Consider the following 19,528-nt stretch of genomic DNA (forward strand, 5'->3'; position numbering starts at 1 on the left):
ATAGAACCTAAATATTGGGACAAATTTCTTTATAGGACAAGGTGACAAGGTGCCATCCCTGGCAAAGAAACCATTGTTCCTTGTATTTTGAATATGCAAACAATAGTTTATACAGACTGTCTTGGATGCTTGCTAAATGTTATCTTTAAATAATTTTTCTAGATATTCACAGGGTTACCATTACGTACCTGTTACTTATAAGCGTAGGTAAAACTGGTGAACATCCAGGGACAGAATATTGAGATTGTCACATATACTGTAGGTACCTGGGTGTTCACCTTAACAATAAACTGGACTGGTCAGACAATACACAAGCACTGTACAAAAAAGGCCAAAAATGAGGCAATTCCAAGAATTATACAACTATGGCGAAGGTTAAGAAACCTTTGTTCTTTGTCCATAGAAACAGCAACAAACTATATGTGAGCTTTAAGCTGCTGATTGGCCAGTGATAGCTCAGTGGTTAAGGTACTGGACTAGTAAACAGAAGGTTGCCGGTTCAAGCCCCGCCACCACCAAGTTGCCACTGTTGGGTCCCTGAGCAAGGCCCTTAACCCTCAATTGCTCACTTTGGATAAAAGCGTCTGCTAAATGCTGAAAATGTAAATGATTTTGAAGCAAGGCTTTCTTTCTTGCACAACAGTGTCTAAGCCCTAGAGGTCCTGTGACTATGAACAGTCTTACCTCTGCTACAGTAGATTCTAAATTATGAGGAAGCTGTTGATTCTTCTTGATTCTTGATTTCTTGGATAACACCTGACTCTTAGGACAAATTTCTTTATAAGAGCATGTGACAGTTTGGTTTCCCTGCCATCCCTGGCAACGAGTGATTGTCCCTTGTATTTTGGATTTGCAAACAATAGTTTTAAGATTAATTGTGTAGATATTTACAGAGCTACCATGACTTACGTGTCAATTATAAGCATATAGGAGACTCAAGAAAGCCCATTTGTCCCAGAACACTTGTGAACATTTACCGCTGTACCATTGAGAGCATTTTAACAAATTGCATCTCTTTGTGGTATGGCAATTGCTCCGCAGCTGACCAGAAAGCTCTCCAGCGGGTGGTTCACACCGCCCAACACATCACCGGCACCCAGTTACCCACCATACAGGACATTTACTATAAACAGTGCCTGGGCAGAGTGAGGAATATTATCAAGGATGTTTCTCATCCTAACCATGGACTATTCACCTTGCTTCCATCTGGCAGGTGTTACAGGAGCCTCCGCTCTCGTACCAGCAGACTTAGGAGGAGCTTCTTCCCTGAGGCTGTAACCCTACTAAACTCTACCACACCAATGTAAAAGTATCACTGCACTTTGAACCACATTGAACTCTTTGTACTTTTTACAAGCGTACTATCTCATCTGTATATACCTTCAGTATTTGCAAATTTGCTCATGGCACTATTGCACTACTTACACCAGCACAACAATAATGTATATATTGTATATATCTGCTATACTTATATACTCTACTTTATTTATTCTCATTCATTACCCATTCATGTAGCCACTTCAGTCACCTTCCATTACTCTGTAATTATATAGTCTACACACTGTACAATCATCATTATCTGATAATATTAATATTATCTGTTAATCTTAACTTACAGTATGTCTCATCATTTCACTTATCTGGTCACTTCTGCACTTTAACTGTATTATATGTAAATAATCTCTATCTTGCACTGCTAATGCATTTTGTTGGCTCTGTACTTGTTTACTCTGCACAATGACAAAGTTTAATCTAATCTAATATGTATTACTAAAATAATGAGATTATCCAGAAGTGACTATAAATTACACATACACTAATAATGAGAACTAGTAAACAGGGGGCTGGGGACATAGTAAACAGAAACTAAACAAACTAAAAACAACTAAAGACTAAACCAGACGGTAACAACAACAAATTGCAATCTGACTTGTCTCTGAGTTCATCCTTTCCCCCATGCTGTGTGGCCTGTGTGTGTGGCTGCTGGGAGTCTGACTTAGCTGTGTGTAATCTGGTCATGCTTCATTAAATGTGTGTGGACCAGGTTTAGTTTAAGCTGTTACGCTCTACAGGGTTTGGGTGGACCCAGCTCAAGTGTAATTTGGGATTAGGTCTCTAACACCAATGTCTGAGGACTCAGAAAGAAAAAAAGAGTTCCGGCAGTTCCTGTTTTGTACAAACCCAGTCACGTGTAGCTTTGTGCCACTGTGTATTTGTCTTCTTTCTCAGCCAGTATATTTTGTACCCAGAGCTGTGTGATGTTAGAAGAGCCTTGAGTCCTCATTTCACTTTGTCTTTTATTTCTAACAGTACCTCCCTAAGAGAGTCAAGCCTGAGAGTTATCAGATCACAGTGCCACGCTCTTTGGTTTGATGTTATTGCTTTTGATACGATTGGGCTGACTTGACTATTTCAGTATCTTAAGAGCGTATGAAGTGTTTATGATGTAGAGAATTTAACATGATGTATCCTGTTTCTTAAACATAATTGTCATTTAAATCTCCAACCTTTTTGCATACAAGTGACTAAATAAATAAATAAATAAATAAATAACCATGAGAAGGAACATCTAGTCCAGATGCATAAAGAAGCAGGTACTTCATGATACGATTAGCTTTGTTTAATGTATAAAATGCAAAGCCAAGTCAAGTATATGTATAGCACTTTTTACAATGAACATTGTCTCAAAACAACTTTACAGAATCCAGGACCAACAGACCAAAAAATGCTGAGCAACCCTAGGGCGACAGTGGCAAGGAAAAAACTCCCTTAAAAATACAGGAAAAAACCATGAGAGGAACCAGACTTAGCATGGACTTCCATCCTCCTTGGGTGGTCTGGAGAATAATTTGATACATACACACACAATTAAATTAAACTAAAATGTATAACTAATATAAAGGCAGCCGTATGCCTCTCATCACCTACACTTTGACAAGTGCAATGCAGCTCAGCACTGTGTATGGAGAGACACACCCTGAGAGCACTCTTTTCTCATCTCTGTGCAGGCGCCATCAATCAGCCAGCAGAGATTGTAATTGCATTACTTATGAGAGAGAGAGCCTATCCGGCTTAATCCCACCCCCATCTGAACAACAGGCCAATCGTTGTTCATGTGGCTGCTCAGCCTAGCTGGCAGGCAGAGCTGAGATTTGATACAATGTATTCGAGATCCCAGCTCTGGTTCCAGCGGCACTACTGTAGATGGTTAATTAGATAATTCCTCCTGAGACCCAGAACAAAAAAGTTTTTTTTTTATAATATATATAATTTAAGTATTCTGGATGAAAGAAACATAGTACAAAAATGTATTGTTTAACAATGTTATTTATTAATCATCTGTCCTTTGTAGTGGACATTGGGTCTTGTTTGATCAAAAAATGTAATGCTTTAATGTAATAATATTGTATTTAGTTTTGTATAGATTTCAATTAAAACTTCATTTCATTTAATCTCCATTAAAACAGTCTGATAAATAAAACACATCTGAACCCTGAATCACTGGAAAGAAAAGTAAAACATCTCAGAGTGGAACGTTTTTCTTTAAACTGCATTCACTTAAATAGTCACCCATAGATCACATCACACAGCATATACAGCATCACGCATGGTATAACAAGAAGCAGTTTTTTGTCTTTAAAACACACAAAAATATGTTGCAATTAATACGTTTGACAAATGTTTTCACTTTGCATTCTTCTCTCCTGCATGGTGATGCATGTGCTGCATTCAGCATTGTTGGCAAATGCAGTGCCCCATATTTTTTGACATTGTCATTGGACTGTGGTTCCAAAGGCCTTCTCTTCTTCCAGCTCTACAGTCTGGGCCTCCTCTTCCTCGTCTCCTGGCAGCTCTAAATATGACTCTCCTGTATCAGTTCTTAGTAAAATCTTCTCTGCCTTACTTCCTTGTATTTCATTTACATTTACATTTTCTGCATTTAGCAGACGCTCTTATCCAGAGCGACTTACAGAAGTGCTTCCATAGTAAACATTTCATTTCTCAAGTTTTAGTAAACAACAGTCGAAGAACACAAATCTGCTGAAACCTGTTAGAACCAAAGTTTTTTTTTTTTTTTTGGAAATGGTAAATAAGTACAAGTCAGCTTAAGTGCTTAGTACAAAGGTGGGTTTTTAATCGTTTTTTAAAGACAGCAAGAGACTCAGATGTTTGGACAGTCAGAGGAAGTTCATTCCACCACTTGGGTGCTAGAACAGAGAAGAGCCTTGACGCTTGTCTTCCTTTAGTCCTGGGTGGTGGCTCAAGTCGAGCGAGACTAGTGGCTCGGAGGTTGCGTGGTACAGAGCGGGGTTTGATTAGACCGCGAAGGTAGCTTGGGGCTGGTCCATATTTGGCTTTGTAGGTGAGCATCAGTGTTTTAAACTGAATGCGTGCAGCTACAGGAAGCCAGTGAAGAGAAAGCAGCAGTGGGGTGATGTGGCTGCAAGGGTTTAATAGTGGACATGGGAGCTCCTGCCAGGAGGGAGTTGCAGTAGTCCAACCGTGAGATTAAAAGTGATTGGACCAGAATCTGGGTAGCTTCCCTGGAGAGAAATGGCCGAATCTTCCTGATGTTGTACAGGAGGAACTGGCACGATCTTGTCATGTTGGCTATATAAGGAGAGATGGTCAGCTGGTTATCCAGGACAACACCAAGGCTTCTTACCTTATCAGATGGTCTGATCTGGGGGTCATCAAGAGAGATGACTAGGTCCTGGGTTGGAGATTGATCTCTGGGAATGAGCAACATCTCTGTCTTGCTGGGATTAAGTTTTAGATAGTTTTCAGAAAAAATTGATCTCTTACCTTGCTTGTTGACAGCTTGAGATGACAGCTATTTTGAAAACAAAGTTCATGAGCTCTGTTTGCCACACCCACACAAATGTGACATTCCTAAAAAGCCCAGGATGTACTCTATACAGTACAGTAGTACTCAAATAAAAAGGGATTGCATAAATGGTGCTTGAGTTAGAGTTCTTAGACTCATGTCCCCCACAGTGGACAAAAATAAATTGCTGGGTCTCAGGAGGTTAATAAGGTAACATTAAGTTTTAATAAAATCATAATTCTTATGGTGTGTTTGTTTTGACATGTTTTGCTTGTATTAAATAAATAATTTTAATTATATTAAATAAATAATATACCCATTATAATGAAATATTAAACTGCTATTTTAAATAATATTACATTTCTTATAATTTGTCCCTAGCAACTTTTAATTCAAAGATACACACAATTAGAAGAATGTTAGTATCTCATTATATAAAACAATGTGTGTTTGTGTGTTTGTGTGTGTGTGTGTGTGTGTGTGTGTGTGTGTGTGTGTGTGTGCAGGCTTGTAGGAATTTGATTTCACCCAATAGTAACTGACAGGATATTAAATGATGTAAAGTCTGTAATTACTGCAGCAATGTAAACAAGCTTGGGCCTACATCAAGTTGTGCAAACCAGTATGATGAATGTAGTCATTGTGTAATGTGTACTGGTTTTTGTACTGTACCGGCTAAACATGCATAAACGGTAAATGCTAAAGTCTAGCAGAGAATTCTTTTTTTTTTCTTTTGGCTTCACTCAAGGTTTTAGAAGTCAGTGGATCATTTTGGTCTGCATACTTGATCTGGCACAGTTTTTAGGCCGGTTGCCCTTCCTGATGCAACCCTCCTATTTTGATCCAGGCTTATGACCAGCACTGAGAGCACACTGACAAGTGTACCTTCCAACGGCCAGGCTGTTCGGCCACCCCCCACACTCAGGCATAGCCAAGTCAGTCATGTCTGTGTAGTACATATTACAGAAGTGCCACCCGGGCACCCAAAGTCTAGCCAAGAATATGTTTTTTAAATGAAATTATGGATGGGAAATTAATAAACTTCCTTACCCTAATAGAATAGGATGAATAGAACACCTTTATTTGTCATATTTTTTCAGCGTTTAGCAGACGCCTTTATCCAAAGCAACTTACAGTACTGTGACAGTATACAGTCTGAGCAATTAAGGGTTAAGGACTTTGTTCAAGGGCCCAACAGCAGCAACCTGGCAGTGGTGGGGCTTGAACCAGTGACCTTTTGATTACTAGTCCAGTCCCTTAACCGCTAGGCTACAACTGCCTTATATGCATATACAGGTGTACAGTGTAAGAAACTTCTTTTTTCGCATATCCCAGCTTGTTTGGAAGCTGGCGTCAGAGCGCAGGATTGGCCATTGTCCAGCGCCCCTAGAGCTGAGAGGGTTAAGGGACTTGCTCAAAGGCCCAACAGTGGCTGCATGGCACAACTGAGATTCCACTTCTCAACCTTTCAGTTGATAGCCCAAAGCCTTACCCACTGGGCTACAACTGTCCCAATGAATACCCCTGGTACACTTCAGAGCCAAAAATATGTCCACACCTAAATGAGTTTAGTCCAGACCAAACCTATGGATATGGGCATTAATACTCTTTCTTTCTTTCTTTCTTTCTTTCTTTCTTTCTTTCTTTCTTTCTTTCTTTCTTTCTTTCTTTCTTTCTTTCTTTCTTTCTTTCTTTCATTATTATTGTTCACTGACCTATTAAAAGGTAGTAGACTAACATTTTAAAGTACAAACATTTGAAAAGTACAGTAACTGGCTAAGAATGCTTTGTTACCATCTATGTCAAAACTTCAGATCATTGTTAGTCTCCAGGAGGCATGATAATTAGCCAATTAATGATATCCAGCATGTAGGTTCATTATCTGAACTTGCACAGGACGAGGCAGGACGATTGGAGGGCACAGCACCTTGGTTGGGCACGTCAATCTGATAAAGGAATTCCTAGAATATTTGCACACACACACACACACACACACACACACACAATAAAAAACACAGATAGACAGAGAGAGAAAGAGACAGACAGAGAGAGGGGACGAGAGAGAAAGCCAGAGGCATTGGCTACAATTTAATGACTTACACTATTAGTCGTATGGATTCACAGATCTGATAAGTAAATTGTTTACAGCATGCGTTTGCTAGCAATAATTAATTAAGAAAAATAACTAAGTTTTACAGATGCACTCATGGCTAGCAAATTGAGTAAATCTACTCTAACTGAGCACTTTGTTATGTGAGCACTTATTTGGCACATAAATTCATTGATTATTTTATAAGCTAAACCTACCATACAGATAAAGGTTGTGGGTTTACAGTAACTGACTGTAGCATGTAGGGATAGTGGTAGCCTAGTGGGTAGAGCTTTGGGCTATCAACTGAATGGTTAAGAGTTTGAATCCCAGCTCTGCCATGCAGCCACTGTTGGGCCCTTTGAGCAAGGCCCTTAACCCTCTCAGCTCCAGGGGTGCTGTACGATGGCTGACCCTGCGATCTAACCCCAGCTTCCAAACAAGCTGAGATACACGAAGAAAGAATTTTGTTGTACTGTACGTCTGTATATGTATATATGACAAATAAAAGCATTCTATTCTATGTATTGCTTGGTAAAATTTCTTTCTGTATTGTTTTAGGTGCAGCAGTGTTGTTGGGATTTGTAAATGCTGTTTAATCTGACTGGCCTCTTTATTATCACACACTGTTAGCACTAATAGGTGTTAGAGACTAAAAAAATAAATAAAGCTTGAACGTTTAGTGAACACTTTCTAATCACATGATCCTGATGGCTTTATATTTATGGTTTAACCCTTTGATGCACAAGCTAAGCAAACCCCTTCTAATGCACAACATGGGTCAAAAATGACCCATATTCATCCATTCAAGAATATTTTCATATGCACATTTGTCAGTTATTCATGTATTTGCTGTCTTAGCTAATAAAAGCTATCTATACTAGAATATGTAAACAGCTAGCAAGCAAATAGTATTGGACATATTCAAGTTTCAAGAGCCTAATCTTTGGTTGTCTTTCAAAAGATCAGTAAATATGTTTTTGAATACAAACACTTACAAATGTCAGTATTTTCTGTCAAATTCCATAGTAAATACATTTCTGACCCATGTTGTGCATTAGAAGGGTAGTGATACAAAAATGATTTTTATTAAAAAAGCAAAAAATATTAAACTGAAATAAGGATTTGTGATGATCAAAAACAAGTTAATTGAAAAATTCATGGAAGCTTGAATGACGAAATTAATTTATTGCAAAGATATAGAAAATAAAAACTCAGTTGGGTCACTTTTGACCCAGGTTGTGCATCAAAGGGTTAAGCAATATTTTTCTTTCAGCATTAACACACAAATCTTTAAAAATCCCAGTAAGAGTGCTGCACCTGATACTCATATTAACATAATATGTTATTATCATGTTATTACCATATTAGCATGTTGTTGCCATGTTAGTGTCCTTTCAGTGTTGAGAATGGTCCACTAACCATTTAACATCTGTTCCTTATTATTATTATTGTTATTATTATTATTGTTGTTGCATTAATTTGACCCACAACAAATATGCAAATCATCATGTTATTAAGCAAGAAAAAGTCAGTTTTATGTGGACCTGTCATGCTGATAGGTTTACTAGCTAGATAGACAGACAGACAGACAGACAGACAGACAGACAGACAGACAGACAGACAGACAGACAGATAGACAGATCGATAGATAGAGCAATAGATAGATAGATAGATAGATAGATAGATAGATAGATAGATAGATAGATAGATAGATAGATAGATAGATAGATAGATAGATAGATACAGATAGAGATAGTAGATAGATCGATAGATGGATGGATGGATGGATGGATGGATGGATGGCTAGATAGATAGATAGATAGATAGATAGATAGATAGACAGACAGACAGACAGACAGACAGACAGACAGACAGACAGACAGACAGATAGATATGATTATTTTGAAGTAATTACACACTGAATATGTAAGGAAATGATAGAGACTGAGAAACGAGTATGTTGAACCTTTTAATTATTTTCTTTAAACTTGTGCATCAACTTGAGACAGTAAATTGTGTGCACAACTGATTCTGGTTTTACAACATGGTCAAAATTAGTGTTGCATCTTGAAATACTTTAAATACATTTTATCCATATTAAACCATTTACACATGTTCTCTGCCCTCCTAGCAGTCTATCTGAGATCAGGGGTGTAGAACGAAAAGCAAGGGTGGTTCCCATCAATAATCTCTTTGTATATTAAGTATCATTATATTAATGTTACGTTCATTTACCCCAAGTAAAAATATTTTTCTTTAAATATGGTTACTTTACATGATAAAAATAGGATTTGTCCAAAATGTGTGTCACGTCAACACTGCCTGGCATGCTTCACACTCTTCTGCTTTTGCGGACCTATCCATGATGTCCACGATGGCCGTGTACCACGGACACTATGTCCTCCTCACGAGAGCGCCGCTCTGTGCTCCTGGTGTGTTTCTGTGGTCTAATGAAGCTGGTTCATGTGGAAACACAACAGTCCCAGGGCCCCCACGAACAAGTTCACATTCAACACAGGCAATTCCAGATGTGTTCCCGTTCAACCACAAGAAGAGAAATATGCCCACGGTCATTTTTGTGTTGATTAAAAATTATTACAAAATTTCAATTTTTTTTTCTCTTTATACAAAAACACTTTATAGAAATTTTGCATTTGCACAAGTCTGTGAGAATTCCTGTGTCCTGAAATCAAATCCACGAACATTACAAACAATAAACTTGACGTTAAAATGAATTTGATTGTGTAAAAAAAAATGCAGTGGAGTTTATTAATGTGTGTGTGTGTGTGTGTCATTATGAAGACTCAGTCTGTCAAATTATTACAAAAATAAATAATGCAATAAATACTTGAATAAATATAGCATGAGCTGTGAGTGTGAGTTGTTGCTTTTGTTCAGTTACCAGTACTGATTCTGATTTCTGTACTGCATTTTGCAGAGGTGATAAAAAGCATCCTGGTGTTTCCAAGGGTAGATAATAGGCTCTTGTTTTTTGTATTTTTGGTGGTTTGATGTTTTTTTAATAATGTTCAGATACAATGTAATCATGGTGCACCTCCTCTACCAACACACACATTTATTATTATTATTATTATTATTATTTTGTGTATTCACAAACTTGTGTATATTTTCTCTTCAAGAATATTTGGTGGTGGTGATGATGGTGTAAAATGCAAGTAAATTTAATTGCTTATTGCCTGATGCTCAATACCTCTCCTGCCTTTACTGGATTGCATTTAGCTCAGAAAGATGTGTTGTGTTTGATACAGAGATGGATGAGATGATTATAAACATACACTATATGGCCAAAAGTATTTGGACACCTGACCATGAGCTTGTTGGACGTCTCATTTCAAAAACAAATGGTATTAAATAGAGTGACCTCTGCGTGATCTCTTTAGCTAGAACAACATCCACTCTTCTGAGAAGACTTCTCACAAGACTTTGAATATGTCTGTTGGTATCTGAGCCCGTTCAGTCAAAGGGCATATGTATGGCACGGCTGGTGGAAGAGCATTTTCTTACAAAGCTCCATAACTTTGGAAGAATCTTCCTGCCTCTGTTTAGATTGAAAACATATTTACTTACTCAGGCTTTTGATTGGTCTTTTCAAAACAAAACAAAACAAAAAAAAACATATATATATATATATATATATATATATATATACTGTATATATATATATATATATATATATATATATATATATACTGTATATATATATATATATATGTGCAACATAGGTGCAACATATTTACTTACTCAGGCTTTTGATTGGTCTTTTCAAAACAAAACAAAACAAAAAAAAACATATATATATATATATATATATATATATATATACTGTATATATATATATATATATATATATATATATATATATATATATATATAGAGTATATATATATATATATATATACAGTGTATCACAAAAGTGAGTACACCCCTCACATTTCTGCAAATATTTCATTATATCTTTTCATGGGACAACACTATAGACATGAAACTTGGATATAACTTAGAGTAGTCAGTGTACAGCTTGTATAGCAGTGTAGATTTACTGTCTTCTGAAAATAACTCAACACACAGCCATTAATGTCTAAATAGCTGGCAACATAAGTGAGTACACCCCACAGTGAACATGTCCAAATTGTGCCCAAAGTGTCAATATTTTGTGTGACCACCATTATTATCCAGCACTGGCTTAACCCTCCTGGGCATGGAATTCACCAGAGCTGCACAGGTTGCTACTGGAATCCTCTTCCACTCCTCCATGATGACATCACGGAGCTGGTGGATGTTAGACACCTTGAACTCCTCCACCTTCCACTTGAGGATGCGCCACAGGTGCTCAATTGGGTTTAGTCCATCACCTTTACCTTCAGCTTCCTCAGCAAGGCAGTTGTCATCTTGGAGTTTGTGTTTGGGGTCGTTATGCTGTTGGAAAACTGCCATGAGTTTTCGAAGGGAGGGGATCATGCTCTGTTTCAGAATGTCACAGTACATTTTAGAATTCATGTTTCCCTCAATGAACCGCAGCTCCCCAGTGCCAGCAACACTCATGCAGCCCAAGACCATGATGCTACCACCACCATGCTTGACTGTAGGCAAGATACAGTTGTCTTGGTACTTCTCACCAGGGCGCCGCCACACATGCTGGACACCATCTGAGCCAAACAAGTTTATCTTGGTCTCGTCAGACCACAGGGCATTCCCGTAATCCATGTTCTTGGACTGCTTGTTTTCAGCAAACTGTTTGCTGGCTTTCTTGTGCGTCAGCTTCCTTCTGGGATGACGACCATGCAGACCGAGTTGATGCAGTCTGCGGCATATGGTCTGAGCACTGACAGGCCGACCTCCCACGTCTTCAACCTCTGCAGCAATGCTGGCAGCACTCATGTGTCTATTTTTTAAAGCCAACCTCTGGATATGACGCCGAACACGTGGACTCAACTTCTTTGGTCGACCCTGGCGAAGCCTGTTCCGAGTGGAACCTGTCCTGGAAAACCGCTGTATGACCTTGGCCACCATGCTGTAGCTCAGTTTCAGGGTGTTAGCAATCTTCTTATAGCCCAGGCCATCTTTGTGGAGAGCAACAATTCTATTTCTCACATCCTCAGAGAGTTCTTTGCCATGAGGTGCCATGTTGAATATCCAGTGGCCAGTATGAGAGAATTGTACCCAAAACACCAAATTTAACAGCCCTGCTCCCCATTTACACCTGGGACCTTGACACATGACACCAGGGAGGGACACGACACATTTGGGCACAATTTGGACATGTTCACTGTGGGGTGTACTCACTTATGTTGCCAGCTATTTAGACATTAATGGCTGTGTGTTGAGTTATTTTCAGAAGACAGTAAATCTACACTGCTATACAAGTTGTACACTGACTACTCTAAGTTATAACCAAGTTTCATGTCTATAGTGTTGTCCCATGAAAAGATATAATGAAATATTTGCAGAAATGTGAGGGGTGTACTCACTTTTGTGATACATTGTATATACTGTATTATATATATATTTGTATATATATATATATATATATATATATGTATATATATATATATATATATATATATATATATATATATATATATATACAGTGTATCACAAAAGTGAGTACACCCCTCACATTTCTGCAAATATTTTATTATATCTTTTCATGGGACAACACTATAGAAATAAAACTTGGATATAACTTAGAGTAGTCAGTGTACAACTTGTATAGCAGTGTAGATTTACTGTCTTCTGAAAATAACTCAACACACAGCCATTAATGTCTAAATAGCTGGCAACAGAAGTGAGTACACCCCACAGTGAACATGTCCAAATTGTGCCCAAAGTGTCAATATTTTGTGTGACCACCATTATTATCCAGCACTGCCTTAACCCTCCTGGGCATGGAATTCACCAGAGCTGCACAGGTTGCTACTGGAATCCTCTTCCACTCCTTCCTGATGACATCACGGAGCTGGTGGATGTTAGACACCTTGAACTCCTCCACCTTCCACTTGAGGATGCGCCACAGGTGCTCAATTGGGTTTAGTCCATCACCTTTACCTTCAGCTTCCTCAGCAAGGCAGTTGTCATCTTGGAGGTTGTGTTTGGGGTCGTTATCCTGTTGGAAAACTGCCATGAGGCCCAGTTTTCGAAGGGAGGGGATCATGCTCTGTTTCAGAATGTCACAGTACATGTTGGAATTCATGTTTCCCTCAATGAACTGCAGCTCCCCAGTGCCAGCAACACTCATGCAGCCCAAGACCATGATGCTACCACCACCATGCTTGACTGTAGGCAAGATACAGTTGTCTTGGTACTTCTCACCAGGGCGCCGCCACACATGCTGGACACCATCTGAGCCAAACAAGTTTATCTTGGTCTCGTCAGACCACAGGGCATTCCAGTAATCCATGTTCTTGGACTGCTTGTCTTCAGCAAACTGTTTGCGGGCTTTCTTGTGCGTCAGCTTCCTTCTGGGATGACGACCATGCAGACCGAGTTGATGCAGTGTGCGGCGTATGGTCTGAGCACTGACAGGCTGACCTCCCACGTCTTCAACCTCTGCAGCAATGCTGGCAGCACTCATGTGTCTATTTTTTAAAGCCAACCTCTGGATATGACGCCGAACACGTGGACTCAACTTCTTTGGTCGACCCTGGCGAAGCCTGTTCCGAGTGGAACCTGTCCTGGAAAACCGCTGTATGACCTTGGCCACCATGCTGTAGCTCAGTTTCAGGGTGTTAGCAATCTTCTTATAGCCCAGGCCATCTTTGTGGAGAGCAACAATTCTATTTCTCACATCCTCAGAGAGTTCTTTGCCATGAGGTGCCATGTTGAATATCCAGTGGCCAGTATGAGAGAATTGTACCCAAAACACCAAATTTAACAGCCCTGCTCCCTATTTACACCTGGGACCTTGACACATGACACCAGTGAGGGACAACGACACATTTGGGCACAATTTGGACATGTTCACTGTGGGGTGTACTCACTTATGTTGCCAGCTATTTAGACATTAATGGCTGTGTGTTGAGTTATTTTCAGAAGACAGTAAATCTACACTGCTATTCACGCTGCACACTGACTACTCTAACTTATATCCAAGTTTCATGTCTATAGTGTTGTCCCATGAAAAGATATAATGAAATATTTGCAGAAATGTGAGGGGTGTACTCACTTTTGTGATACACTGTATATTAATATACTGTACATATAGACAAAGGCGCAGAGCTTGTGGGTTCATGACCTTGTTACCTGTTCGCTCTCCCTTTTAGTTATACTGTAATAATTAGGGGTGCTGGAGACTTAAGCTACTCTCTGTAAAACTGACATTTCACTCTTAACGATTTCACATTGTAACAACATCTTCTGTTGTTTTACCCCAAAGTTGTTCTGATGGAAACCTGTTTACCCTCTCGAGGTTAAAGACTGCAAGTCGAGACTGCAGTGCCAACAATGCTGCTCCTACTAGATGGGATGGAAACCTGGCGTGTTTGCACCAAAAATGTCCAGAACTTACAGCAGACTTTATCACAGACTGGACTGAACAATAAAGAACTCCAATTATTTTTTGCTAGTTATAACTTTCAGTTCAATTTAATTTTGTGTTTGTATGATTTGTGTAAATCCTATTAATCTAAAGTATCCTCCAGGCCACCCAAGAAGGATGGGTCCCTGCTGAGTCTGGTTTCAAGGATTCTTCATGTAATTTTAAGGGAGTTTTTCCTTCCCACTGTTGCCCTCAGCTTGCTCAATGGGGATTTTTGGTTTGTTGGTCCTGGATTCTGTAAAGTTGCTTTGAGACAACGTTCATTGTAAAAAGTGCTATATAAATACATTTGACTTGACTTGACTTATGGCTGGGCACTGATGCTGGTCAAGAAAGCCTCAATTGATGTTCCAGTTCATTCCAAAGCTGTTTCAGTTCAGTCTAAATGAGTTTCTTTAAACTGAGCTTTTCTTTATGTCTTCATGTCATAGAGCTTGAGTTGTGCACAAGGGCGCAGACATGCTGGAACAGGAGAACTGAGAGAACTGTTGCTGTAAAGTTGGAAGCATATCATTTCCTTTATATAATTTATTTAATACACCTGTTAGCAATTGTCATAGCTGAAACACGTGAATTCAGGTTTCATGGGTGTCCCAATACTTTTGTCTTATAGAGTATTTCAAGATTTATGTTTATATATGTTTACTATTAATTCAACTGGGTCTGTGCAATGCATTTGTAATGGTAAAAAAGCAGAAATGTACACTTGTTATAACATGTTATAGTTTTCCCCATGTGATCATAAATTCCCCCGTTTTGTGTACTGACTGCAAACGTCTCTTAGGTCATGTTAATGTACTCGACTATTCTCTATGTGGCCTCTAGACTGAGAATCGTTAGGTTGGCCAGAGAGATTACAGATTCACAAACCTAAACTAACGTGAACATAATAAAGGGACAGTCCATCTTCTGCAACAAATGCTTATCTGTCTCGGTATTTCCTTCTTTTTTTTTTTTATCCCAAACCCCAATACCAATCAGTCCATACCCTGGTGGCAGGAATGATGAGGTAACGCACTTAAATTTTTCCCAGAATCAAGTTATTTCCACAGGAAATATGTTTCACTTTTTTTTTCTTCACCGAATAACTAATTGCTGTAAAACAATGATGATATTTACCACTCTGAACAATTATCCTGCTAATCCCCCACCCATGTATAAATGTAGCTATTGTCCCACCCTACCACTCATTCATTTGTTCTCTTTTCCGTATCGAGAAAGAGAAAGAAAGTGTCTGATTTAAGCCATAGTCTCTTTGCCTGGTAATCTCCGGTCGTTAAAGGTGTGCATGTTGATTACTTCCTCCGTTTTGACCATGACGGGTGGCTGAGGCTTGTGTTTGAGCCGGCGCTGGCACTTGAGGGACACCCGCAGTTCTTCCACCATGGCACTGCAGAAGGACCTCTGTGTGGCATAAGAAAGATAAGACAGATTAATGACTTTTTATTTAGCAATAGTGATTGAAAATGCAGCTGAACCTACAAAATACCATGTACACAATACGAAGGTAAAGAATAGTGGTTGACTGATGCTGCAGCATGAATGAATGAGGAATTATGGGGTGTAAGGTAACAATCAGAGTCTTGTTTTTCTGTGATTTCCTTTTTGGCCGTCAGAGGGAGCACGGAGGCACAGAAGATTGATAAATCAGTCTCTCTTGATTGATAATCACCTGTGCTTGACTGCCTGTCTTTGGACTTGTGGGAGGAAACTAGAGCTTCCAGAGGAAACCCATATGGACACAGGAAAAATGTGAAACTTTTTAAATACCGTGTCCACTCACTGTCCACTCTATAAGAAACTCCTACCAAGTTGGTCCACCTTGTAGATGTAAATTCAGAGACGATCGCTCATCTATTGCTGTTTGAGTTGGTCATCTTCTAGACCTTCATCAGTGGTCACAGGACGCTGCCCACGGGGCGCTGTTGGCCTGATATTTTAGGTTGGTGGACTATTCTTAGTCCAGCAGTGACAGTGAGGTGGTTGAAAACTCCGTCAGTGCTGCTGTGTCTGATCCACTGATACCAACACACACTAACACACCACCACCATGTCATTGTCACTGCAGTGCTGAGAATGATCCACCACCCAAATAATACCTGCTCTGTGGTGGTTCTGGGAGAGTCCTGACCATTGAAGAACAGCATGAAAGGGGGCTAACAAAGCATGCAAGCAATGTGTGTAGAAACAAGGAGGTGGGACCGAGGGTATTAGGATGGCAGAGGTTCTATTCCTGTCATGCGAAGGAGTGGTTGCAGAATGTCAGGGTGGAGGTGGAGAAGTTATGGAAGAGGAAGAAACCAATGATCAATCCTGCCATCCATCTGAATGCACACCGAGTGCATCATAACTAAAGCTATTTCTCTACGGAAGGTTTCATCCTGCCTTTTTGTTGCCAGGCCGCTGCAGCAGCATGACTTATTGATGCATATTACATTTCCTCAGATTCAAATCCAGTGTAGCCACACGGTCAATTAAGCTGCTGCCTTTCCTTTCTATTCCCTCTTCCTCATGTTTGCTCTTTATTCAGGCATTGTGACACTTGCAAGTATTGCATCCAACAACAAAACAGGAAAAAAATAACTGCTGGTACTAAAATTAATTATTTAAGGTCATTCTGACTTTCTTTTAATATAAATTCTGAGTAGTTAAAAACGTTTAAGCTTGTTAACAACCAGCAAGAAGATGAAAAAATAAATACATAATAATTTTAGTATCTATTAAACTATTTATGGATAAATTTGATGATGATCAAAAGATTTGATTAACATTAAAGTATAGCTTATTTATTCATAGCTTATTTATTTATTCATTTTTAGTAAACACTATATTCCTATAGGGGAACGATACAGCAAAAGGCTGACATAATAATAATAATAATAATAACAATAATAATAATAATAATAATTAATAGTAATAATAATAATAATAATAATAATAATAATAACAGTAATAATAATAATTGTAATATGATAGTAATGAAAAAAAAATAAAAAAAATAATAATAGCAATAACAATAATAGTAATAATAATAATTATTATTAATATAATAATATTAGCAATAATAATAGTAATAATAAAAATAATAATAATAATATTAACATTAATAATTGTAATAATAATAATAACAGTAATAATAATAATAATAATAATAATAATAATAATAACAATAATAATAATAATACTAATAATAATAACAATAGGTGCTCTGGTGGCACAGCGGTAAAACACACTAGCACACTAAAGCAGACATCTCGCGAAACTCGCGAGCTTGAATCTCATCTCTCAGACCAGGCACTAACCTATACAGACTATGATTGGTTCGGTCATTGGTTGGGAATGTCAGTGGCGATTCATGACTGCTGCAGATAATGGTGATTGGTTCATGACTTTCCGTGCACTATAAGGATCTCCATATAAACCGCCTGGTTCGCAATGGGTGTGACTAAAACACCTAAACTTAATCAATTGGAGGAATGCCACATACTTTTGGTGTAGGTATTAGCATGAGTCCTTTACTGGTTGAACAAAATACCTGAGCTGGATTATTTATGTATTTATTTATTTATTAGGATTTTAACATCATGTTTTATACTTTGGTTACATTCATGACAGAACAGGTAGTTACTGATTACACAAGATTCATCAGTTCAAGTTTTTTATGTCAAACCGCTCCACCTAGAATTGAACCCAGGACCTTCTTGCTGTGAGGTGACAGCGCTACCCACCGAGCCACCGTGCTGCCAGGATGGAGGAGATAAATCATTAAAGGTCCTGGAGTCAAAGAATCAGACTTTTGTCTCAATAAGGATGTGAAGTAGCTGAAGATGAACACTAAACTAGCTAAAGCTTATTTAAAGGAAGCTGAACAGCTAACCAGCTGCCAGCTAACAGAATGTAACAGTCTAAACTAGAGGTTATACTGTACATGTTTGTGATGAAAACTGGATTACTCACTCACTGTCTCACTTTCTAAGTCACTTATCATAATCAGGGTCACAGGGGGTGCTGGAGCCTATCCCAGCTCTCAATGGGCCCAAGGCACACAAACACCCTGGACAGGGCGCCAGTCCATCTTGGGGCACTCATGCAAACACATTCACAGCCACAAACACACATCTAAGGTCAATTTAAGGCTATCTTATCTTATCTTATCTTATCTTATCTTATCTTATCTTATCTTTAGTATCTCCAATTAACCTGACTGCATGGACTATGGGAGAAACAGGGAGACACAGGGAGAACATGCAAACTCCACACAGAAATGACCCAGACCGCTTCACTTGGGAATCGAACCTAGGACCTCCTTGCTGTGAGGCGACAGTGCTACCCACTAAGCTACCATATGCCACCCAAACTGGATACCACTGAGGGATACTGCCGACTGTCATGTATACAGTGACAGGAAGTGAGGTTTGAACCCTGTGATGCCATGATGCACCCACACCACCATGCTGCATCACAATGAAAAGAGCTTATTAAAATGTAGATGAATTATTTTACCCACCCACAGCTTCTCCTCACTGCTGTTTTCTGCTACTGCTGGTGATGGAATATTCATTAACTGACTAAATACATCATGCACTGTAGCACTTATGCTAATTTATATCCCAACATTCAAGAGCCTGTTTATTTTACAAGGACTGTAAATAAACAAAAGTGAGATATTAGCCTGGATATTAGAACTGTGTACACTATATGGCCAAAAGTATATGGATACCCCTCAGGTGTTTCAGCCACACCTATTGGTTATAACAGGTTCATAAAATAAGTACTATCCATGTACTCTTAACACTGTAGCAACAGTTTGGGGAAGGTCATTTCCCCTTTCAGAAAGACTGTGTTCCACTGGACATAGCAAGTTTCATAGACACATGAGTGGATGATACTAATGCCGGCCCAAGTCGGTTCCCTGGCTCCCTTGAACTAACCCCCTTTGACCAAGACCATGGCCATACAGCTCTCAAAAAGCCCGTCTGCCACTTCCAAGTGGCCCTCAGGGGTCTTACAGGTGGTCCTGCAGGTGGCCCTCCACCTACATTTACATTTTCAG

General features: G+C 38.9%; 1 protein-coding gene across 1 annotated transcript in view; it reads right to left on the reverse strand.

The window, feature by feature from the left end:
* Positions 1-14,981: 14,981 nt before the first annotated feature.
* Positions 14,982-19,528, reverse strand: part of grik2 (glutamate receptor, ionotropic, kainate 2) — a 289,146-nt gene continuing 284,599 nt past the window's right edge. The window contains exon 16 of the mRNA XM_062991399.1: positions 14,982-15,879. Coding sequence (XP_062847469.1) covers positions 15,715-15,879 — 165 coding nt within the window. The 3' untranslated portion in view covers positions 14,982-15,714. The remainder of the gene's footprint in view (positions 15,880-19,528) is intronic.

Source organism: Trichomycterus rosablanca, chromosome 3 (assembly GCF_030014385.1).
Source record: "Trichomycterus rosablanca isolate fTriRos1 chromosome 3, fTriRos1.hap1, whole genome shotgun sequence".
Classification (NCBI taxonomy): domain Eukaryota; kingdom Metazoa; phylum Chordata; class Actinopteri; order Siluriformes; family Trichomycteridae; genus Trichomycterus; species Trichomycterus rosablanca.